Source organism: Sinocyclocheilus grahami, unplaced genomic scaffold (assembly GCF_001515645.1).
Source record: "Sinocyclocheilus grahami isolate Dianchi unplaced genomic scaffold, SAMN03320097.WGS_v1.1 scaffold21.1, whole genome shotgun sequence".
NCBI lineage: Eukaryota > Metazoa > Chordata > Actinopteri > Cypriniformes > Cyprinidae > Sinocyclocheilus > Sinocyclocheilus grahami.
Window position 1 is genome coordinate 5,426,732 of NW_015505200.1, and position 21,007 is coordinate 5,447,738.

The 21,007-nt window shown below is 39.1% G+C and overlaps 1 protein-coding gene across 3 annotated transcripts in view; it reads right to left on the reverse strand.

Annotated features, from left to right (window-relative positions):
- Positions 1-6: 6 nt before the first annotated feature.
- The window catches only part of LOC107557917 (chromodomain-helicase-DNA-binding protein 8-like), a 29,936-nt gene continuing 8,935 nt past the window's right edge, over positions 7-21,007 (reverse strand). For 2 of the 3 annotated variants that reach the window (XM_016241511.1, XM_016241503.1), the window contains 27 exons: positions 20,675-20,812; positions 20,402-20,523; positions 16,724-16,967; positions 16,082-16,258; positions 15,815-15,958; positions 15,630-15,728; positions 15,378-15,537; positions 14,929-15,139; positions 14,605-14,800; positions 14,313-14,483; positions 13,856-14,146; positions 13,531-13,751; positions 13,207-13,409; positions 10,230-10,386; positions 10,053-10,142; positions 9,628-9,731; positions 9,309-9,432; positions 8,997-9,072; positions 8,591-8,865; positions 8,280-8,509; positions 7,124-7,771; positions 3,452-3,798; positions 3,278-3,364; positions 3,053-3,154; positions 2,858-2,968; positions 1,169-1,273; positions 7-870 (listed from right to left, as the gene is read on the reverse strand). In XM_016241511.1, coding sequence (XP_016096997.1) covers positions 493-870; positions 1,169-1,273; positions 2,858-2,968; positions 3,053-3,154; positions 3,278-3,364; positions 3,452-3,798; positions 7,124-7,771; positions 8,280-8,509; positions 8,591-8,865; positions 8,997-9,072; positions 9,309-9,432; positions 9,628-9,731; positions 10,053-10,142; positions 10,230-10,386; positions 13,207-13,409; positions 13,531-13,751; positions 13,856-14,146; positions 14,313-14,483; positions 14,605-14,800; positions 14,929-15,139; positions 15,378-15,537; positions 15,630-15,728; positions 15,815-15,958; positions 16,082-16,258; positions 16,724-16,967; positions 20,402-20,523; positions 20,675-20,812 — 5,211 coding nt within the window. In that variant the 3' untranslated portion in view covers positions 7-492. The remainder of the gene's footprint in view (positions 871-1,168; positions 1,274-2,857; positions 2,969-3,052; positions 3,155-3,277; positions 3,365-3,451; positions 3,799-7,123; positions 7,772-8,279; positions 8,510-8,590; positions 8,866-8,996; positions 9,073-9,308; positions 9,433-9,627; positions 9,732-10,052; positions 10,143-10,229; positions 10,387-13,206; positions 13,410-13,530; positions 13,752-13,855; positions 14,147-14,312; positions 14,484-14,604; positions 14,801-14,928; positions 15,140-15,377; positions 15,538-15,629; positions 15,729-15,814; positions 15,959-16,081; positions 16,259-16,723; positions 16,968-20,401; positions 20,524-20,674; positions 20,813-21,007) is intronic. The other variant, XM_016241518.1, reaches the window with a different exon arrangement.

Here is a 21,007-nt window from a genome sequence, read left to right on the forward strand (position 1 = left end):
CAAAACCCCCCCAAACCCCCCCCCCCCCCCCAACATACACACACAAAAAATGATTTACATCCAACAAAAACTCAATGTTCTTCACCAGACCGAGGCACCACGATGGCTCAGCTCAGTGCATGACTATGGGTCCTCCAGCACACTGTTAAACAGTTCAGCTTGAGGGTGAGAGACAAATAGCTCCTTTCCCAGCCAATAAAGAATGAAAGGGGCTTACTATGAGTATGTGAGACATGAAATTGATATATTTCATCCATCTGGAATTAAGATTTTGCTCAATGTGCCGAATGAGATGTAAAGAAAAAAAAAAAGGCGCCTATATCTTTCCTACACAAAACAGTCAATTACAAATCTAACCCAAGAAAAAAAAAATCTGTTACTCCATATTTTAAGCAATAACATCAATAATAATTATAAAAATAATGAAGGCGGAATATAATAAAATAAAAGACTGTCATGATCTCGGTCTACTACATCTAACATGAGATTTGGTCAATTCTCGGAGCTTGAGGAAGAGTCTGAATTCTTCGGTGCCATGATGACATCATCCAAAATGGCCTCTCTGTCGGAGCTATCATAGCCACCTTGGGACAAACTGTCGCCTCCATCCATATCAAGAGTGCTTGGCTCTATCTTCACATCGTAGGCTGGAGTAAGGAAGTGGTGAGATGACGTGAGGTGACTGCCGTCTTCCAGGTCCTCGTCGTCCATCATGTATGCACCATCGGAAACTAATGTCTCGCCTTCGCCGCCTCCCAGGAGAGGGTCTACCATCTGGATGGAAGGGGTGGAGAGGTAATGTCGATTCTTTTTGGGGGTTGAAGCGTGGGGGCTCAACAGTCTGTGGAATAAACTCTCAGGCAAGAAACCCTGAGATTAAAGAGAAGGATCAGACGGAATCCCACAAAAATAACCACTGACCGACCTAAAATACACTACACAATCATGATTCCCAATCATCAATGAACTGACTTTAGCTGGAAAAATTACTCTGTTATTGTCTTCATGCATTATTGACAAACTATTTTCCTGTTTGACACTGTATAGCTGCTTTGACACAATCAGTATTGTATAAAGCACCATACAAATAAAGGTGACTTGACTTGACAACCAGGGTAGATGAGGATAATAACCATAAACATACTGAGCTAATACAGGAGACACTAACCGAGTTGCGAACCGTCTCGGACCATTCTGGTGCTACAACGTGGTCAGGATTCTCTTCCAGGTGCTCTCTCAGGTCCTGTAGTAAAGGCCCGTATATTCCACTAAACTGAAAAAACAAACAAACAAATAAGACTGAGTATAAGACCAACTGCATTCAACTTCAAATATATCAAGAACAGTAACTGTCCCACATAAAACACATTGTAGACTGTTGTGCATAAAATAAATCTTTTATGCTCAGCAAATCATTGAAAAAAATAAAAACTTTTCAGCAGCCATTACTTCAGTGTCACATAAGCTTCAGAAATCATTCTAATATGCTGATTTGGTGTAAAAGAATTTCTTATTACCAATGTTGAAAATAGTTGTGCTGGATACTTTTTGTAGTCTAAACGGGGAAAAGTGTTAATAAAGGCTGATTTATACTTCTGCGTCGAAACTACACCAGCCTGACGTGCACCTCTCCAGAAATGTAACAACGTGTCAATTCTACAGGACCATAAGCGCTGTGAATGGTCTGCTACAACCCCTCCCTTTCAGGTCAAAAAATAAAATCTGTGCATTTCCTAATATGCATTTCCACTTGCTAGGGGTGTGCCATATCATACAGTCAATCATACAATAATACCGGTATAAATTTTTACATGATGAAAAAAAACTGTCATATCGCGATATCATTGATATAGCGAAGCGATGACGTATGGCGGATATACGTTCCCTAGCGCGCACAGACTGATCGGTGCATATGTCAAAGTATCGCGAGAACGATTCCAGAGCATATTCGAGTGCACACTCTTCAAAAATAGGCGAGGCGCATATCTTTAGCGAAGCGGCACGAGAGCCGCTTCTGAAAAGTGCTGCAGCTCCACTGATGTAAACACAAGCACTGACTAGAGTGGCTGCATCGGAGCCGTAAATGCGCTGCAGACACGTGCAGTTTAAATAAGGGGTAAGTCACTCTCGCGGTATTTTGACGTCATACACCAATTGGTCTGCTTCAAGTCGAACACACAGCTGCTGCTGCCACCTTATGACAATAGATTTACACTTCAAATGAGAGAGTCTGCCATCGATGACAGTAGCTCATAGGAAAAGGATGGAAAATGCCCCTCATTTTGTTTGCAGTTGGCAGGCAGCAGCATTTATTAGTGCAATCACCAATAAAACGTTGTTCCATGTTTTTTTTCTTTCTATATCGTCATAAATATCGTTATCGCAAATATTCTTCAAATATCGTGATATCATTTTGAGGCTATATCGCCCACCCCTACCGCTTGCGACATAACCATGACAAATTCTCCCACCTGTTGTCTTGTTTCGAGCAATGGTCATGCACACCAACTTCTCTCGTGTTCCGTTGTCGTCTCCTATTTTTTCATTTTAAATAAATGATCTGTTCTTCGATATTTAACAACTCCGGCTGCAAAAGAAGTCACTTTCTATTTGCCACCATCACTGCTGCAGCTTCTTCTTCGGCTTTTGCCTTGATACTGTGGGTTACACCATCAGCATGCCCGTGGACACTGCATGCTAACGGTCTGCATGTGTAATTGCACGTTGACGAAGACAATGACGCAGAAGTATAAAAGAAAAACCGATGCATATCCTACGGCGTAGAGGCTACAGCATAGGTCCGACGCATAAGTATAAATCAGCCTTTATGGCAGAACTGCCAAATGTCTTCTCTCACCTTCTTTCCTGTCCTTATGTCTATAACCTTCACTCTCTCACTGCCGGTAAGTGCTGCTCCTTTCTCTACCCTCTTCCTCCTCCTTTTTTTTTTGGTCTGGTTCACCAGTAACTGCAACAAAGAAAGGGACATTTTTAGCTGTGTCGGTCCAAGAAGTACTCAGAGAAGAGAGTTCAACCTGAGTTTCGCACTTACTTCTAACATGTCTCCCTCCACTTCATAATCTGGGTTTTCTTTGAGCCAGTTAGGAAGGTCCCTTCTACGTGGAGCATGGAGAACCCCTTCGGCATCTACCAGCTAAATGTCAGAAAACAAACAAATTATACAGCTGGAAATACCTAAAATGCATCAATGTAAACTGAAAGGTTACTTTTTCCTTAAAACAGAGTTGGGCAAATTTATGAAACTGCATTACTGTACCTCGTGGTCCTTTCTCTTTTTGCGTGCACTCCCTTCACCATTTGGCATGAGAGCCTGCTTAGAAAATGTCAACTTCAGCCCCTCCTCCTAAAGCAAATGAAACGAACGCAAAAATGAACAAAGCAGAAGCATAAAAGACAGTTTAAGTTCATAAATGTCTGAACACCACCTCACCTTTAGGAGTTTTACTGTAAACTCTGATTCTTGGCCTTCAAGAGCTTCTGCAGACAGGGCACTGTTGCTTTTGCGTGCCATTCGGGGGTAACCTAGGCCATCTTCGAGGTCATGCTCTTCAGATGTAGCATTGAGCGGTATGTCAGAGACGTAGCGTCGACCTGACGGCCAGTGCCCCATTAGAACCAGCGAACAGAGGTTTTCTATTCGGTTTATCAACACACGGTCTTTGGGCCAATCAACTCTCAGAGGGTCAGTGAGGGACTCGGGTGGGGCGCCTTCTTGAGATGGTGTGAATGAGAGCATGCTGTTTTCTTCATCACCATCACACATCTTAAGAGCTGCTGCTAAGAGATCAGAATCATTCTAGTAACAAATCACATTCAAATCAACCCAAATTAACTCAGTTAACCATTACAGCTGGCCAAAGAACTAAAGTAAAAACATTATGCTCCGTGAAGATCAGAATGATTAAGAAAATAAAAAATAGCTCATTTATTTTTATGTTCTATGGAAGACAAGGTCGTACAGGATTGACATTTTGAAAATTTTGATTTTTGGGTGAACTAATCCTAACTCAACTCCGAACTAACTCAAGTAACAGAAACCATGTAAGAAAGTCAGTTCAAACTTCAAACTCAATGAATTATAACGAAATGGAATCAAAAATCTGATTCAGCAAATGTTAGATCCCTATGTGGCACTTTTCAAGCATTCAAATGCTTCAGTTAAAATACAAAAACGATAAACATTTCAGTAAGATTATTATTTATACGGAAATTGTGATATTTTTCGTCAAGATTGTTTGAAACAATTTGAAAGAAATCTTTTGTAACATTATAAAAGTCTTAGTTACTTTTGATCAATTGAATGTATCCTTGCTAAATAAAAGTAATAATTTCCCTTAATAAATAAAAATGTTTTGCTGTTTATTACTATGTATTGTTATTTTGGTACCAATAAACAGAAATTCTAAATAGCATCATTCTTTCTGGTGTGTATATAATGAAAGAATTTGCACAAAAATGTCTTGATTAATCAACTTTTTTTTTTTACTGTATTTTACTTTTGTAATGTTTAATCCTCCTTATTAAACATTTTGAGTTTAACTAGCAACAATGATTTGGCTGGACTGAAGAAAAGTCATTTCAGAGCAAACAGCTATAACATGAATTTTGAGTTGCATACGGAACACCATAAGGTTAAAACAATGAAAAAAATAATAGTAATGTAACGATTCACCGCAAGCCAGTTGAGATGTTAAACGAATCGTGATACATTCATATAAACTCCTACCCCCAACTGTATCTCTGAGGGGAACTGACTGTCTTTAGAAAAGTTTAGATGATATTTTCTTTTCATCGCGTCTCGGTATATTAGGGATGGGAAGCTTCCTCAATTTGCTCGGTGCATCGGTTAAAAAAGTTAACGATGCGATGCATCGGTTTAAAAAAATGTGCATCAGCTACAAGTTGTCATTTATATCGCGATGCATCGTTTCTAACATATTTGCATCTGTAAAAAACGATTTATTTACATATAATTACTAGTGGATGCGCTATACTTTTATTATTTAGAAAGTGACCAATAATCTGTGACCAGTATTTTATATGTAGATTGATTTCTCCTCTCTAAACTGTTTGTCAAGCGCGTTTTCTCATCACCGCTGCTGCCTGTGTGAATATGACGAACCACAACACCACGGAGACCCGAGAAAAAACTGGGATTAAAGTCCAAAACCTGACTTGAAATAATCTAACAAATAAATCGGGGCTAAAGCGGTTCCATTAAAGACAAATTAAATTCACGCAATCTAACTAATTTGTGCATGTTTATTCTTAAGCAGACCTTAATGTCGATCATGGATCAAATCGATCCACAATGACAAACAGCGAATATATCTGTGCTATTTAATGCATTTTGAGACGTTGTGTTTTCCTCAGTGCATAACTGACATGTCACAGGTATATTTTTCATCTGTAAATGTTAGAAAGTCATGCAAACATATCCATTTTGCTGTCAGGAGTAGGCGAGGCACGCGAGAGCAACGAGCGCTGCTGCGCGCATGTGCACTAAACAGAAGGAGCGCAATCGAATAGGAGCGTAATAATTCTGAGTAAAATATACACTTTGATAAAAAAATTAGTTTTTGGACATTAAATTTGCCTTGTAGAATTTTAAACCTACATATAAAGTGTAATTTTATGATAGCAAGTAACTGTAAGTGGACTGTTGTAATAGGTAAATCAAACGTAAGCTAGTAGGCTACAGTATTAATTACTAAGCTCAAATGAGTTCATGTGCGTTTCTTATTGCAGTTAAAATGTAGCCATTTTCTTTATTATTTTCATTTTTAATTCAGTGATTTTAACTGTTAATTTAGTTATTTTAATGCTTTAAAGAGCAATTTTAGATTGTAAATGTTCTAATGTTCTGCAAACTATAAAAGGTACAGCTGTCATAAAACCAGAGAGAAAAGCCGCATTGGCTAGAAACTGTAAAAAATTAAAGAATGTAAAAAAATGTAAAAAAAATTCCAAATAGCCTAATAGTATGTGAGACAGTGGTAATATCATTGTGTTCCTGTTGGTCAGTGTTAGAGGAGCTTAGCCTGACAGTTAAGCCTGCTTTAGACCAGGTTATTTTCCCAGCATAAGTTGCCACAGTGACTAGCTTAATCTAGGCCTTTGTTAAATTTGCTTTATGGAACCAAATCATTTGACAATGAGTCAAGCTAACTGAAATAAGCCTGGCTTATTTGGTTAACTTGTTTTATGAAACAGGCCTCGAGGCATTAAAAGTGATATTTTCTCCATATTGCATCGAATTGCATTGTGTTGAATCGAATCAAAATCGGATCGCACTGCATCATAATAGGGGTGTATCGCATCGGTAGCTGCTTCATATGTATCTTTAATGTATCGTAGGCTATGCATCAAGATGTGCATCGTATCAGTCTGAGTCATGAGATGCACATCCCTACTGTATAATGCATATTAAAGCAGCGTTCATAAGTGCTGCACTGCTTTGTTACAGCCAAGGAAATGCTGTATTACTGCTGTTCCATAAGCGCCACCTGCTGTCAGAGAGTGAAATTGCGTTTCATCCAGCCCATCTGCTGTCTGTTTCGTGCTGATGTTTTATGTGGTATAGTTTCACAAAACTAAAGTCAGAAAATTCTGCTTTTGTTTTAAAATGTCAAATTATACAATCTAATTTAGATTTTAAAAACTGCTCATGCTGCATGTATTCAGCATATTTGTTTGGATTGTGATTCAAATGCAGTGGTTGCCTCTAATATTGAATGGAAAGAGCACAGACAAAGCCTTTGTTTATATGAAGAGGTTTTTTGTTTTATTTATTTGATAGATTTGAGGTTTGTTTTAAAAAAAAAAATTTGTTTTGTTATTTGACATTTCACAAAGAAATAAAGAAAAGAAATGTGCAGCATTTTGTCCAAGCAATAATAATAAATGGACACTTTCATTTATATTGTGTCTCTAATCTAATTTTGTTTAAAAAAAAAAAAAGAAAGAAAATCGAATCGTGAAATCAGTATCGTGAATCGAATCTTGAGTTGAGTGAAACGTTACATCCCTAAAAAAAAATATTTTAAGCTATACTTCTATAGGTTACCACGAACATGATTTAAATGCAACAGTGTCTCCTCACCTTGTTCTCTCTCAGCATCACTGTCTCCGCTATCATCTGAGCTGCCAGAATGATGGGAGGAGGAAGACGAGCCCGAGTCTGAATCAGAATCTGAGTCTGACGGTCCTTCACCTCTCTCTCTTCCTCCTTTTCTCTCACTCGGACCATTGTTTTTGCTCTTCCAGCCCCATGCAGCCTGAACTCCAACTTTCCCCTCAGAATGGGAGAGAAGCATGGCTGGAGAGTCTGACGGACAGAGGGCCTCCACCCCCAGCAGCCGAGACTCATCATCTAGGCTCTCCTCCTTGATAGTGGTCGGATCCTGTGACTGACTTAACAGGTGAATCTGTGAAGCTGCTTGAGCTTGCTGGTTTTGGAGGTAGTCGAGGCGGGTCTGGCTGAAAGAGTACTGTGGGTCAGAGAAGATTGAGGGTTCTGTGCGGCTGACGCCATGTCTAGCGGCGGCTAAGAGCAGCTCGTGGTCGTGCTGTGGGATGCTCCACCAGCTGGGCAGGTCAGAGGAGGGTGGTGCCAGGCTGAGGCGTTCCTCCAACGAGGGGTGGGGAAGAACGCGCTCACGTAGCCGGCACAGCAAGCTGACCCTGTAGAGTGTGCGTGAGGCTCGTTCTTCTGTGATGGGGGCCAGAGACTGGGACAAATCTTGAGATTCTAAGAGAGGAAGAAGGGATAACAGTAGACAATGTGTTATTAAAAAAATAATTATATATAGCTTTATATGTTTATTTCAGTTTTAGCAATTTTAGTACTTACAACTTATTTCAGTTAGTTGCCAAGGCAACATTTCTTAATGAGGCAGCTTTAAGTTTAAGGTTTTCATCTAATATTTATATTTCAACTACTGAAAACGATTTTTGTAATGCAACACTGTACAGTATTAAAAAATGGTTTTATTAAAGATTTAATTTTAAAGGAAATAATCTAAATTCAAAAATAGGAAAAATGAATATATGCAATTAAATATAAAATATGAATCAATATTTTTTTTAAATAAACCAATATATTTTGTGTCCCTAACCTAAACCTATTTCCAAACAGGGTCTTATTCAATATTCTACTTCAGCTAAAAAAAGTCATATTATACGAGTAGATGAATATGAACACTGTTTCGCATTGACTTCAAGTAAAAATACATACAGCATATTAAAGTATAGTGTACCTCCTCCACGTGCTGGCCGAAGGTGACACACTTTCCTACACATGGACATGAAGCACTTGAAGTAACGTGTCAAGCTCTCGTCGGTTTTCTTATCAAGTCGAGCAAAAGAACGGAAGTGATTCCAGTCCATATGCTCGCCCCCTTCTGGAGCATCAGCCTCTTTCTTTATTCTTTCGACCCCAAAAGTTGATACCACCCTGTAAAAATCACACTCCTCCCTACGAGTCCACCTGAAACAGAGAAGCTTATGAGAATGCTGGACAGCGAAACTGAAGAGGAGGCTTCAGGAACGGGTTTCTTAAGGAACATACCTTTGTTGTCGTTCTTGTCGGGCTATCTCTTTGAGCTTTGTGGCTTGTTCACAGCGTCTACGTCTACGGTCGCCCTTCTCTGCTGCCTCCATCTTAAGCTGCTCTCGTCTGTAACTGCGTTGGTAGGCTGTGATAAGACGGCGAAGTCTGGCTGTGAGCGATGAGCTTGTTGGCCAGTAACACAAATCTGACGATCCCGAAGATGGCCCCTCAACCTGCACAGGGGCAAAGCGATCTTCCACACAAATCTCACCATCTGTATTCACTGAATCACCCTGAGGAGCACATTATCCATTTTTTTTGTGAATTTAAATTCCTAATAACAACACCGGATTAATTTGCCAGAATTACACTTTTACGGTTACAGGAAAAAAAAAAAAAAAGATATGATTCTAAAGGGGTTTACCTCCTCATATACCTCCTTGGTGTGTCTTGTCACGGGTTTGAATTCTGGATCTTCTGAGTACTTGTCATAGTCCCCTCTAAAACACAATAAGAACGTACAAGTTCACAAGAAGATTCAACGACACTCATCCAGAAGCTTAACTATACCAGTTAATCATACAGGCTGCAAAATTATAATGCAGGAGTCAAGAGATCAGGTCTGCATTTCCCAAAAGCATTGTAAGCCTAAGTAGATTGTAGAACCATTGTCTACGGTCAATTTAGCTCACAATGCTTTTGAAAAAAACTCTGCCCAGGTCTGTCTGATACTGACCCCTCCCCAAGCTCTGGGTCTGCTGCTTGCTGCTCCGCGTTAATGTCCTGCTCATTTGGACGGCCACATCGCTCAACAAAACATAAGCAGGGGTCAGCACGCATAGTGGTGTACATCTCATATCCTGAAACGGCAAGATACAGATGATAAAACACATCAATGATCTGCAAAACTATATATTTTAGCTTGTGGGGCACTTCAGAATGACTTTCAGATAACTCTTGAAACTAGGTAAACTCTCCTAAGACTTGACTTGACTTAAGTTCTTCTTAAATAACTGAACATCCTTGGACATGACGTTAATAAAGCCTGCACATACCATGCTTATAGACACCAATAAGCAAGCATCGGTCAGCTTCTGCGTCCCACCAGCCAGACGGAACATCCTGCTGCTCCATTTCAGGTAACCAGATATCAATATCCCTGCAAGGAATCACACTAGCATCAGTTGAGGAATTTAAAGGAGTTTTCAATCTAAATTGTGAAACCTGATCAATGCATCACAGAAACCCTAATATTTAAGCTTTACACAGAATAAAAAGAAAATTAAGGATTGTGATAAATGTTGATGTTGGTGACACGACCAGTTGTTAATGAAATTTACATTTCTGCATTTAGCAAACGCTTCAATCCAAAGCGATGCAAACTTTTGCATTTAGATGAACATTTCTGCATTTAGCAGATGCTTTTATCCAAAGCGATGATAATTTTATCTAAAGCAATGACATTAGATGATGGCTATACCTTGCATCAGCTCCTCTCAATACAGAATCAGCATGTTCTCCAATGACCTCCTGTTTTAGGTAATACAGCATACGTACTCTCAGCAACACTCTAAAAAAGGGGACAGTGAAATTAAGACACTCAAGCTAATAGTTTGCAGAGTATAATTAAATAGTGTCCCTGATAGGTCTAATATACTTGTTGCACTGGTGTTTTAGGTGTTTTCGGTAACTGTCATCAAGCAGAAGACTGTCAGGATTATATTTTCGGATCCACTCAACTTTCTGCACATCAAAAGAGCTCTGAGCCTTCACTCGTTTCCCCTTCCTGCCACGAGGGACAGGGATGGACAGACCTAAAGGAAAAGAGAGCGCCATTATGAGCATTTATAAAAGCTTTAAGCTTGCTTAGCATGAAGCTAATGCTCCATTTCACAACCTACATAGGATGTTGCTATGAAGCCGCCTTTTCACCATCTTTGACAAACAGGAAGTCATTCCATCATGGATAGTATGGGAGCTAGGGATGCAACGATTCACTCAACTCACGATTCGATTCACGACTTAGATTTCATGATTCGATTTTCTCAAAAAAAAATTTTTTTAACAAAATGAGATTGAAGGCATACAGTAAATGAAAAGGTGTTGTTTTATTAGGCTATTGCTGCACGTTTCTTTGTGAAATTGAAATATAACAAAACCAAATTGAAATTTTAAAACTAACCCCAAATCAAACAAGTTAGTTATACAAATAAAAGAAATCTCTTAATATGAACAAACTAAGACTTAGTCTGTGCTCTTTCCATTTAAAATTAGAGGCAACCACTGGATTTTAATCATGATCCAAATAAAGATGCAGCATACATGCAGCATGAGTGGTTTTTAATCTAAATTAGACTGTATAATTTCGAAATTTGAAGCAAAACAGAATGCTCTGACTTTAGCTTTATGAAACTATACTACATAAAACATTTGAACGAAACAGCAGACAAGCTGAATGAGACGCAGATTCACTCTCTGACGGCAGGTGGCGCTTATGAACAGCAATGATACAGTGTTTCCTGGGTTACCACTGTAAACAAAGCAGAGCTGCTTTATGAACACTACTTTAATATGCATTGTTCCAAAGTCCCTTTAAGACAAGTCATGTCACTGGCTATTGCTGCACGTTTCTTTGTGAAATTGAAATATAACAAAACCAAATTGAAATTTTAAAACTAACCCCAAATCAAACAAGTTAGTTATACAAATAAAAGAAATCTCTTAATATGAACAAACTAAGACTTAGTCTGTGCTCTTTCCATTTAAAATTAGAGGCAACCACTGGATTTTAATCATGATCCAAATAAAGATGCAGCATACATGCAGCATGAGTGGTTTTTAATCTAAATTAGACTGTATAATTTCGAAATTTGAAGCAAAACAGAATGCTCTGACTTTAGCTTTATGAAACTATACTACATAAAACATTTGAACGAAACAGCAGACAAGCTGAATGAGACGCAGATTCACTCTCTGACGGCAGGTGGCGCTTATGAACAGCAATGATACAGTGTTTCCTGGGTTACCACTGTAAACAAAGCAGAGCTGCTTTATGAACACTACTTTAATATGCATTGTTCCAAAGTCCCTTTAAGACAAGTCATGTCACTCGGCGGCCATCTTTGAAACACCTCTCGGGCATGCAAGTGCAGCTCTTATCTCTTTGAATGGGCAAACATCAAATTCTCCAAAACTATACACCAAGTTTAAGATTAAATTTCATATTTGAAATCACCAATGAAATCTGACAACAACTGTCTCATAAATGTTGTTTCTTTTGCTCAAATAGCGTAAAAAAAAAGCGTATTTTTCAGGCTAGACCAGCCAGTGCGCATGCGCAATCCTAAGAGCACGTCTCAGAACACTCACTGTTTCTATAGCAAACTGGACTTCTAACGGCAGCTGCAGTGACGTGCTGATTTCACAGATTAGCGATTGGCTCTTTTACTCAGAAGGCGGGCCTTCGTTCTATAGAGCGGCCATATTGAGTGTTGCATTTTTCCCCATTCAAAACTATACGAGTGACACGTCTTGGGTTTTCTATAATCTTTGATTGTTCAGAGGCAAGATGAAAAGAAAATACCACGTAAACATTTCTAAAGATAGTCAGTTCCCCTCAGAGATACATTCATATAAACTTCTACTCCAATTGTATCGCGATTTGTTTGGCATCTCAACTGATTTGAATCGTCACATATTTGAATCGATTTTCAACTGGCACACGGTTAAACATTACATCCCTAATGGGAGCTGCATGGAGTTCCACTTAAATGCATATGCTGAATTTTCAAATGCAATGTGTCATGCTTTTAAATATTTGACCTTTTTTGAGCTGCGTGTGCTGAGCTAAAGATGATCACCGGTAAACTGAAGCGCTCTTTTAACTTAACCAAACGCATTCTATATGAGATAAATCAGATATACATCAAATAAACACAATATTACAACGTACAATTGCACAAAAGGCTGCAAACGAACAGCGCGCATCTGAAGTGTCTCTGAAGGAAATAATGCATTATTTATCGGCTTTAAGATATCGGCCAAATTTTCTCATCAGGCCGATACCGATAACAGAAAAAATGAGCCGATATGGGCCGATACCGATATGGTGGCCGATATATCGTGCATCCCTACTTTTTTGTCTAGACTATATGTGACTGCCAGACCGGATGAGAAGTATTTTAAATAAAAGCCTATGAGCACAAGGTGACAATTACCAATACTAAAACAATCTTTAAACACGATTTCTGTAATGTGGCCGGTTATGAACAATTGTCCAAACAAACTATTCTATACTGTAATTATTACAATTATGTTAATTAGCCCAATAAAGATTCTAGACTAGTCTTTTCTTGCAGTCATATTTGGGGAAATTTGTTTTATGTAGATATATTCATACATTGTTTACTCAATTTTTCCATGGTGAATAAGCAGAAGGTAATGGCTGCTTCACAACCAATTTGAAAGTTAGAAATGCAACAATCATACAGGAAAGTCAGAGATAGCGGAAAGGTGGCTGGAAAATGTTGACCATGAAAAAAATGAAGACCTGATGGAAAACCACCTGAGGGTCCTTGCTGGTAGAATCAAAGAGTATTAATTAAAAAAAAGATTATAATGAGAGCAAGTCATACCAGAGTGATTAAGCAGAGCCTGTGGTTCTCGTCCATTCTCTGGAGGGGTGATTAGCTCCCAGATGAAGCTCTTGATGTTCTCATCTCCACGGTAATGTATCAGACAGAAAACCAGAATGACGCGACAGATGGTTTCCACGTCACGTTCACTGAGACGCCTCTTACAGCGAGCATGAGACAGGATATCCCGCCAGCGGCCCCACCTGTATAGACAAAATGTAAAATGTATGAAATTATAATTCCACAGAAAGTTTCATACTCATGAGATGAACAGGTGAATTAAAACCCACACAGCTAAAGATGATCAGGAAGAAAGTCACATACCCATAAACAAGTAGGTGTTTTTCCACTCTGAAGCAGTCTGTGCGCCCATAACCACTACCAGAATGCCGGTCTGAGCGTCGAGAGGCCCGAGATTGTCGGGAATTATGGGGTGGGTAGTCATCATCGCTGTCCAAGTCAGACAGATCACCACCCTCTCCACGTAGGCTGGAATACTGACGCGTTTGCTTTCTTACTCTTGGTGTGTCAATCACAAGAGTATTCTGCAAAGAGTTAGCATGAAAGAAAACAAAGGATTAAGGAATAAAAGGATAGACTAGCAGAAAATAAAGGATACAGTAAACATTTTCCAAATGCTACACTGTACCTTCCTGTTGAGAGAGGCCATGTCTATGTCAGCTTTCTTGGCCCACTTCTGCCAAAACTCAGGATCATCCAGAGCAATATCTGTGCGGTTCTCAGACGCCACAAAACTGGCCTTGGAGAAGGTGGATCCTTTACCTTCACTCTCTATAGTGATAGTAGTTGCTCTTCTCTGAAGTATCTGATCGATGTCCTCCTCACAGAAACGGCTGCCCTCGTCATTCTCGTCCATAATGGCTGCATAAGCACCTTTACGAAGCAAATCCTCTATCTCCTTCTTTGAGAACTGCTGGATCTGAGGAAAGTTAATAACATACCACTGAGTGATGATCGATCACAATGTGGCTTCTGTGTTGAACTTGAAAAATTTTAAGTAATTCACCAAATCATACAGGTTTTGAACGACAGTTTTTTAGACCTTTAATAGAGCAATATGAAATTATGATTCCTTTCATTCTTACCCCGTTAACACTGCTGTCTTTATTTCCACTCATGCTTTGCAGAACAGCTCGATCAAGTCCCAGTTTAAGACTCGCTTTGTCCAACATCTCCCTCTCATAGGAGTTTCTGGTAATGAGACGATACACCTTCACCGCTTTAGATTGACCAATACGATGACAACGTGCCTGAGCCTGTGTGGAAGAGAAGACAAATGATGAGACTGAACACATGTAACAGAAAACATTGTCTTTAATGCACTGAAATCACTAAAAAAATATTAAAAAATATATATATATAATGTGAGATCCTCACTTGAAGATCATTCTGTGGGTTCCAGTCAGAGTCGAAAATGACACAGGTGTCAGCAGCAGTCAGATTAATGCCCAAACCTCCAGCCCGGGTACAAAGCAGGAAGACAAACCGATCTGAATCAGGTTTACTAAAGCGATCAATGGCCGTTTGTCGCAGGTTTCCTCTGACCCGCCCGTCAATGCGCTCATACAGGTATCTAATCAGAGAGAACATCTAATTTTAGATCCATCTAACAAACCCGTTGGCAGAATTAAAATTATTTGGCTGCAGTTGCCTTATAAATCACACATTTACATTTCGCAGTTTACATTTCTAAAGCTATACCTCTTATGTATGAGGTAGTCTTCAAGGATGTCGAGGCACCGCACCATCTGTGAGAAGATGAGCACCTTGTGCCCGCCAGCCTTAAGGCGAGGAAGCAGCTTATCCAGCAAGACCAGTTTCCCTGCAGAGCGCACCAGAGCCTGGAGATGAAAGTCTGGAGCCAGAGGATCATACACCTCCCTCAACTCAGCCACTATCTTCTCCTCGGCACCTGCACAGAGAGACAAAAAGTGGAAAGTGGACAACAAAAAGATGAGCAATATTTATAAAAAAAAATTAAATAAAAATAGTCAGGATGGGAAACCAATAAGCAGCATTTTAGCATTTGTGGGTGCGCTACAGGACCAACGCAGTCACAAGTTTGAAGTAAAACCTGTACATGTAAACAAAGACTGCAAGCCTAAAATTACATAAGAGCCACTAAAAGGGAACAGCCATAAATTCAGTACCTGTAATGAGGTAAGGGTGGTTGCAGCACTTTCGAAGTTCCATCATTGTGTTGAGGAGATTGGGTACATTACTGTTGTGTGTGGCTCCCATGCTAAGGAAGGTGAAGTTACGTTCTAGAATAGCACGGTAATACTTCTTCTGTACATCAGTCAACTCCACCTAGGGACCACAGAAAATTATGCACTCAGAACTTACAAAAGCAAAGAGAAATAATCATCTAAAAAAGACCTGATGTTAAAAACAGTTCATACCTCAATAATGGTCTCTTGTTTTGGGGCAAGGTTCTTTTCTACATCTTCTTTCAGTCTACGCAGCATCATGGGCTTTAGAATTGACTGCAGTTTCTGGACCTGATAATCAAAGATAGTGACTGTGTTGGAAAATGCTGATGCTCTTAGATGAAGTATCTGCCAAAATGTTCCAACATTTTTTCTACCTGCTCCTCTGTTTTAAGATCGCCAAACTCGCGCAAAAACTCTATCTCTGAGGGGAACTGGGCCGGTTCCAGAAAGTGCAGCAGACTGAACAGCTCCTCTACTGTGTTTTGAAGTGGAGTGCCTGTCAACAACACTTTGTGCTCCTGAAAAGGGAAAAAATAAAGAATTGTCAAATTAATGAATCACAACTATTTTTTTGTAACTAACACATTAATACATTCAGTTTCTTTTAAAGAAAGCAAAAAATAAAAAGATGAATCACTTACATGGTCAAGCATCTTGAGGCTATCGAGGAGTTTGCAGTTTCTGTTCTTCAAACGGTGAGCTTCATCAATAACTACACAACGCCAAGAAATCTCCCTCAGCTCTGGGCAATCTGATAGAATCATCTCAAAAGTTGTGATCAGAGCATCAAACTTATAGGCCCCTGGTATTAAGTGTCCCTGAAGAAGACAAAAAAAATAAAAATAAAAAAAAGAGGACAAGGGAGAGAGTAAGCCACAATGGAGCTATCAAAATATACTAGTATAAACAACTTTCCACTCAGCAGCGTTTAGCTTTTTTATTTTAATACTACTCTAGTATTTACTTGTTTTAATTTAATGTTTTAAATTAGCTTTTATTTTTATATTGTGAGTTATCATTTTGTAAGTTTTTGTAATTATATTTTCATTTAGCTTTTTTATTTCAGTTTTAGTCATTTTTGTATTTCAACTTAAATGAAAATGATGAATTCTGTCTGGGCACTTAAATGAAATAAACAAGTTTCTAATATTTATATATTATTTAATTTCAGATTTATTTAAATTACCGAAAATGTTTAACAGTTTTAGTCAAAATGAACAGCACTGATTAGTAGCAATCAAACTGATGACACAGAAACACACAATGCACCCATCTAAACCAACCTTGTCATCTTTGTAGTACATTTCATATTGCTGGATCATCTGTCTACTGGCCAGACTACCGTGGTAAACAATAGCATTCATGTCTGTCCAGCTGGAAAACTCTCTCTCCCAGTTTGTGATAGTGGATAGAGGTGCAATGATGAGGAATGGCCCCTGGATCCCTGCAGCAAACACCTCTGACAGCAGGGCTATAGACTGGATGGTCTTCCCCAGACCCATTTCATCTGCCAGGATGCAGTTTTGCCTGTGTGGGAAGTCATGAATACAGAAGAGAGGGTGTAAGAAATGGATAGAGGAAGAACAATTTTCTTCAGAGAAAAAATAATAATAATATAAACAATAAAACTAAACATATAAAGTTCTAGTCTACTGTTTTGTTAACCCATTCAATTTCAGTACTGAAATAACTATTATTGACCCCATGAAATAGTTTGAACGCAATTTGTGACAACCCTAGATTTTACCATGGACAAAATCAATTAATCAACTTCAATTGTGGTCCATTTCTCTGCACCATTTTCACCTACGCCTGCAGTCCTGCCAGAATCAGATAGCAATAAAGAAGAAATGCACCGGCATTTGTTATTTGAGAAAGGCCACAACAATTCAAACAAAGATCCCAGGGTGACGGTTCTGATAAGGATGCCCACGATCAGCATCAGGAGGCTGCTGATCAGTCCAAATAGAAGGCTCTCAAATTATTTACTTATGGTTTTGTATCTCCAAGCTACTGCTTTAGCATTGGATCAGTGGCAGGTGGTATTTATAATTGAGGGGGAGGGAACAATCTCATTCTAGAATGCATTTTATGCACACCTGAGCAGGGAATAAAATCATCAATATTTTTGGTTCAATTTCCTGGAAGAGAAAGTGTGTAAATTTAAAAAGGTGTATATCTGTTTATTTTAGAGCCCGACCGATATGGGTTTTTTTGGGGCCGATACCAATATTAGGGGGTATAAAAAGGTCGATACCAATATATTGGCCGATATTCTTTGTGTGTATTTCTCAGTACCAGTCAAAAGTTTATACACTTCCCCATTCGTGTGTCCAAACATTTGACTGGTACTATATATATACAGTATATGCATAAACAGAATATATATACATAAACACATTTTTTGCAATGATCACTCAAAAGTGGTGATCAAACACTTATAATGGTGACAGAGATATGTAAGGGCATTTAACAATTTAACAATAAACTTTACTATCCAAAATGAGTCTGACATCAGTGCACTGAACAGTAAAGTTGAAGTTTATTCAACTTTAATTCAATTCCATTCAACTTTATTCCGTTGAAGTTTATTTCACTTCGGAACATTCATTCACGAATTTGCACTACTGTCTTCACACACACAGTTTATGTGGGCCGTCCCAAGCATGGTTGCAATGTGTTCATTGTCAAACTCCAAAATCAGATTATTTTTAATTCTTAAAAAACGCCATTATTTTATTTGAAAAAAAATAATAATAATAATAATTATATATATATATATATATATAAACAAAATATTTTAGTTTGTCTTGTATATTTTTTTAATTCGATCAGATAAGATTTTAAGCTGTCCATATGGTCAAGTTACAACGTGCCCCTCAGATGTTACAATGTGTTCTACCAACGGGGCATGTTGTCACATTTCACTTCCATTTTTTGAGGGTAAATAAAGAAAAACGTATACACTGTAATTATAAAACAAAGCGACATTTGTACTAGACAAGTGTAAAATTACTGTGGATAAAAAATATATATATTCTGAACCCCATGTGGATTTACATAAACTGATTTTTTCGAATGGATCTCCACCAAATTCGGGGGATCCCTTCAGCTCGAGGAGCCCTCTTGAACGCCACCCTCCATGCGTCGGTAGCCCCCTGGGATTGCTAGATCAGTTGGCGCCGGACCGCGAATTTAACCACTCGTAACTCCCGAACCCCGGGGGCTACCGATGCAGGGGTGGTCTCATTCGAAAGAGGGCCTCTAGATGTACACTTGATTCGCGTTCGAGAGGGTTCCTCGAGCTGAAGGGATCCCCCGAATTTGGTGCCGAATCGCCGCACCGTTATGGAGATATGGCCGTTCAAAGTTTCAATGGTTTTCCATAGACTTGAGCTTTAAAGCGTTTCATCCAGGTCGCCAGTAGCAAACAATGGAGCGCACTCTGCTGGACAAACTAAGTAATTACACCATTTCATCTGCATTATATGGTCTGTAAAAAAAAAAATTAACATTGGCGGCATATTCACCGATACCGATATATTGGCGAAAGGCTCATATCGGCCGATAATATCGGCAAAACGATATATTGGTCGGGCTCTAGTTTATTTTGTCATCTAAGAGTACACAAGCCTAAAGATACCTCAAAGCTAAAACACATGGACTAAAATGAACAAAGCTACAAATAAAAAAAAACGTTAAACATTCCTTAATGTGGAAAGTTCTTTAAAACATACAGAAAATATGAAAACTTTCTTTAAAATCTGTGGATATCTAAAAAACCCCTTTTATATTTATGAGCTTCAAATTTCATCATATCTTATGCCATGTGTCCGCCAAAGCGTTTTTAGCCAGCTGAAAACACCAGGCGCTCTGCTGAAAACTCCCAGCTGTGAGCGCTTGAGAGCGCTTCTGCAACGCAGTGTTTTTTTTTCAGTTGAGACGCTTTGGTTGCTATGATACTGTATATCAGCAGAAGTAATGTGGCAGACGCATCTTGAATTAAATACTGCAAGCATTATTTTTCATATCATTCACAGTACTCCGGGTATCCCATCTAATACAAACATGAAAGTACTCCTATTATGCCATTTTTAAGGTTCCTAATATTGTTTTGGGAGTATCCTACAATAGGATTACATGCAGGCAAGGTCAAAAAATGCTTTTGTTTTCTCAAAATATGCATTTAATATCACCTCATTTTCCAGCGATTCTCAAATGAATCGTTCAAAGCAGTTCTAAGATTCAGTCTCTCTAAAACCCACCTTTCCATGAGCCTACTCTGCTCTGATTGGTCAGATGGCCCAGTCTGTTGTGATTAGTCTACCGCGTACAGCGGTACTGCATTTCTGAAACGATACGCCCATTGCCATAGTTCCGTATTTTGAACGCTCTATAGAAAATATAAACATCTATTATTTATCATACTTGTGATTCAGTGGAGCCAGCTGGTCCAAATAAACCGGGTACTGAGTCATCTTTCAAGAGCAAGCGTTTAGTGAATCCCGTGTTGAACTCTCCGAGATTTTATTTTTTTTAACTCCCCGAGATTAGAGAAGCAGTCATCAGTAAAATGACGTGTTTGTGGGCGGGGTCAAGTTGTTTGCTGCCGGCCAATGTAGAACATAGGTGGGAATTATGCAAATGTGTTAGAAGTGGGATTCGAATTAACGACTAACGACTCGTTTAGGCTGTAGAGTCAATTCTTTATTTTGGGAGACAACTTTATTTAACATGCACTTTCGGCTTTGCAACTTTGCTGATCATTTACATTCATATACAGCTACATTACACACTGCATGAAAGGCAATATTGGAAATGGCATAATAGGGGCACTTGAATACTTGTAGACAAGCAATATTAATGTCAATATTAGCCGTAGTACAAGCAGAATGTATGACAGTTGGTCGGCATGGTATTAGTCCCGCCCCTCCTCCAATATGAATTAGCAGGGTATTTACCTGTTGTACCAGTTGAAGAGCAGCCAGTTGACTCCCTCCAGTTGGTACTCTCGGAGCTGGTTCCCATTCTTATACTCTCTGGACTCATCAAGCTTCTTCCAGGCACTTGCAGCAGGTCGAGGCTGATGGAAGAGCAAGTCTTGTTAATAATTAACCACTGTCTGGTCTAAAGAATACAGACAGGGTAAAAATGCTCTGGTGACCAGGCACTGAGAGGAGAGAGGAAGAGGCAGATCAAATGGTATGCAGTGGATGAGCGTGCCAGTATCTCACAGTTCTCTTGAGTCGGGCCGGGCGGCTTTCAATCTTCCTGAATTCTTCCACTTTTGCTTCATCAATGTCCTCCTTCAGCTCCCAAGTAGCATCTTCATAGGGCAGAGAGCACCACTTCACTAGGTAGTACACAACCAGCTGTGAGAGGGAAAACAACACTCAGAACCAGTGTTTTGGCAGTGTGCAGTTTGAATTAAATGGTACGTAGTCTTATCTATTCACAAGAAATACTACAAACAAACATCTTTTTAAAATCACTGGCTATTCACAGCAGACCAGTGCAGAACAAATGACTCTTTAAAACAAATCATTCAAATAGACAAAAAAATGCAC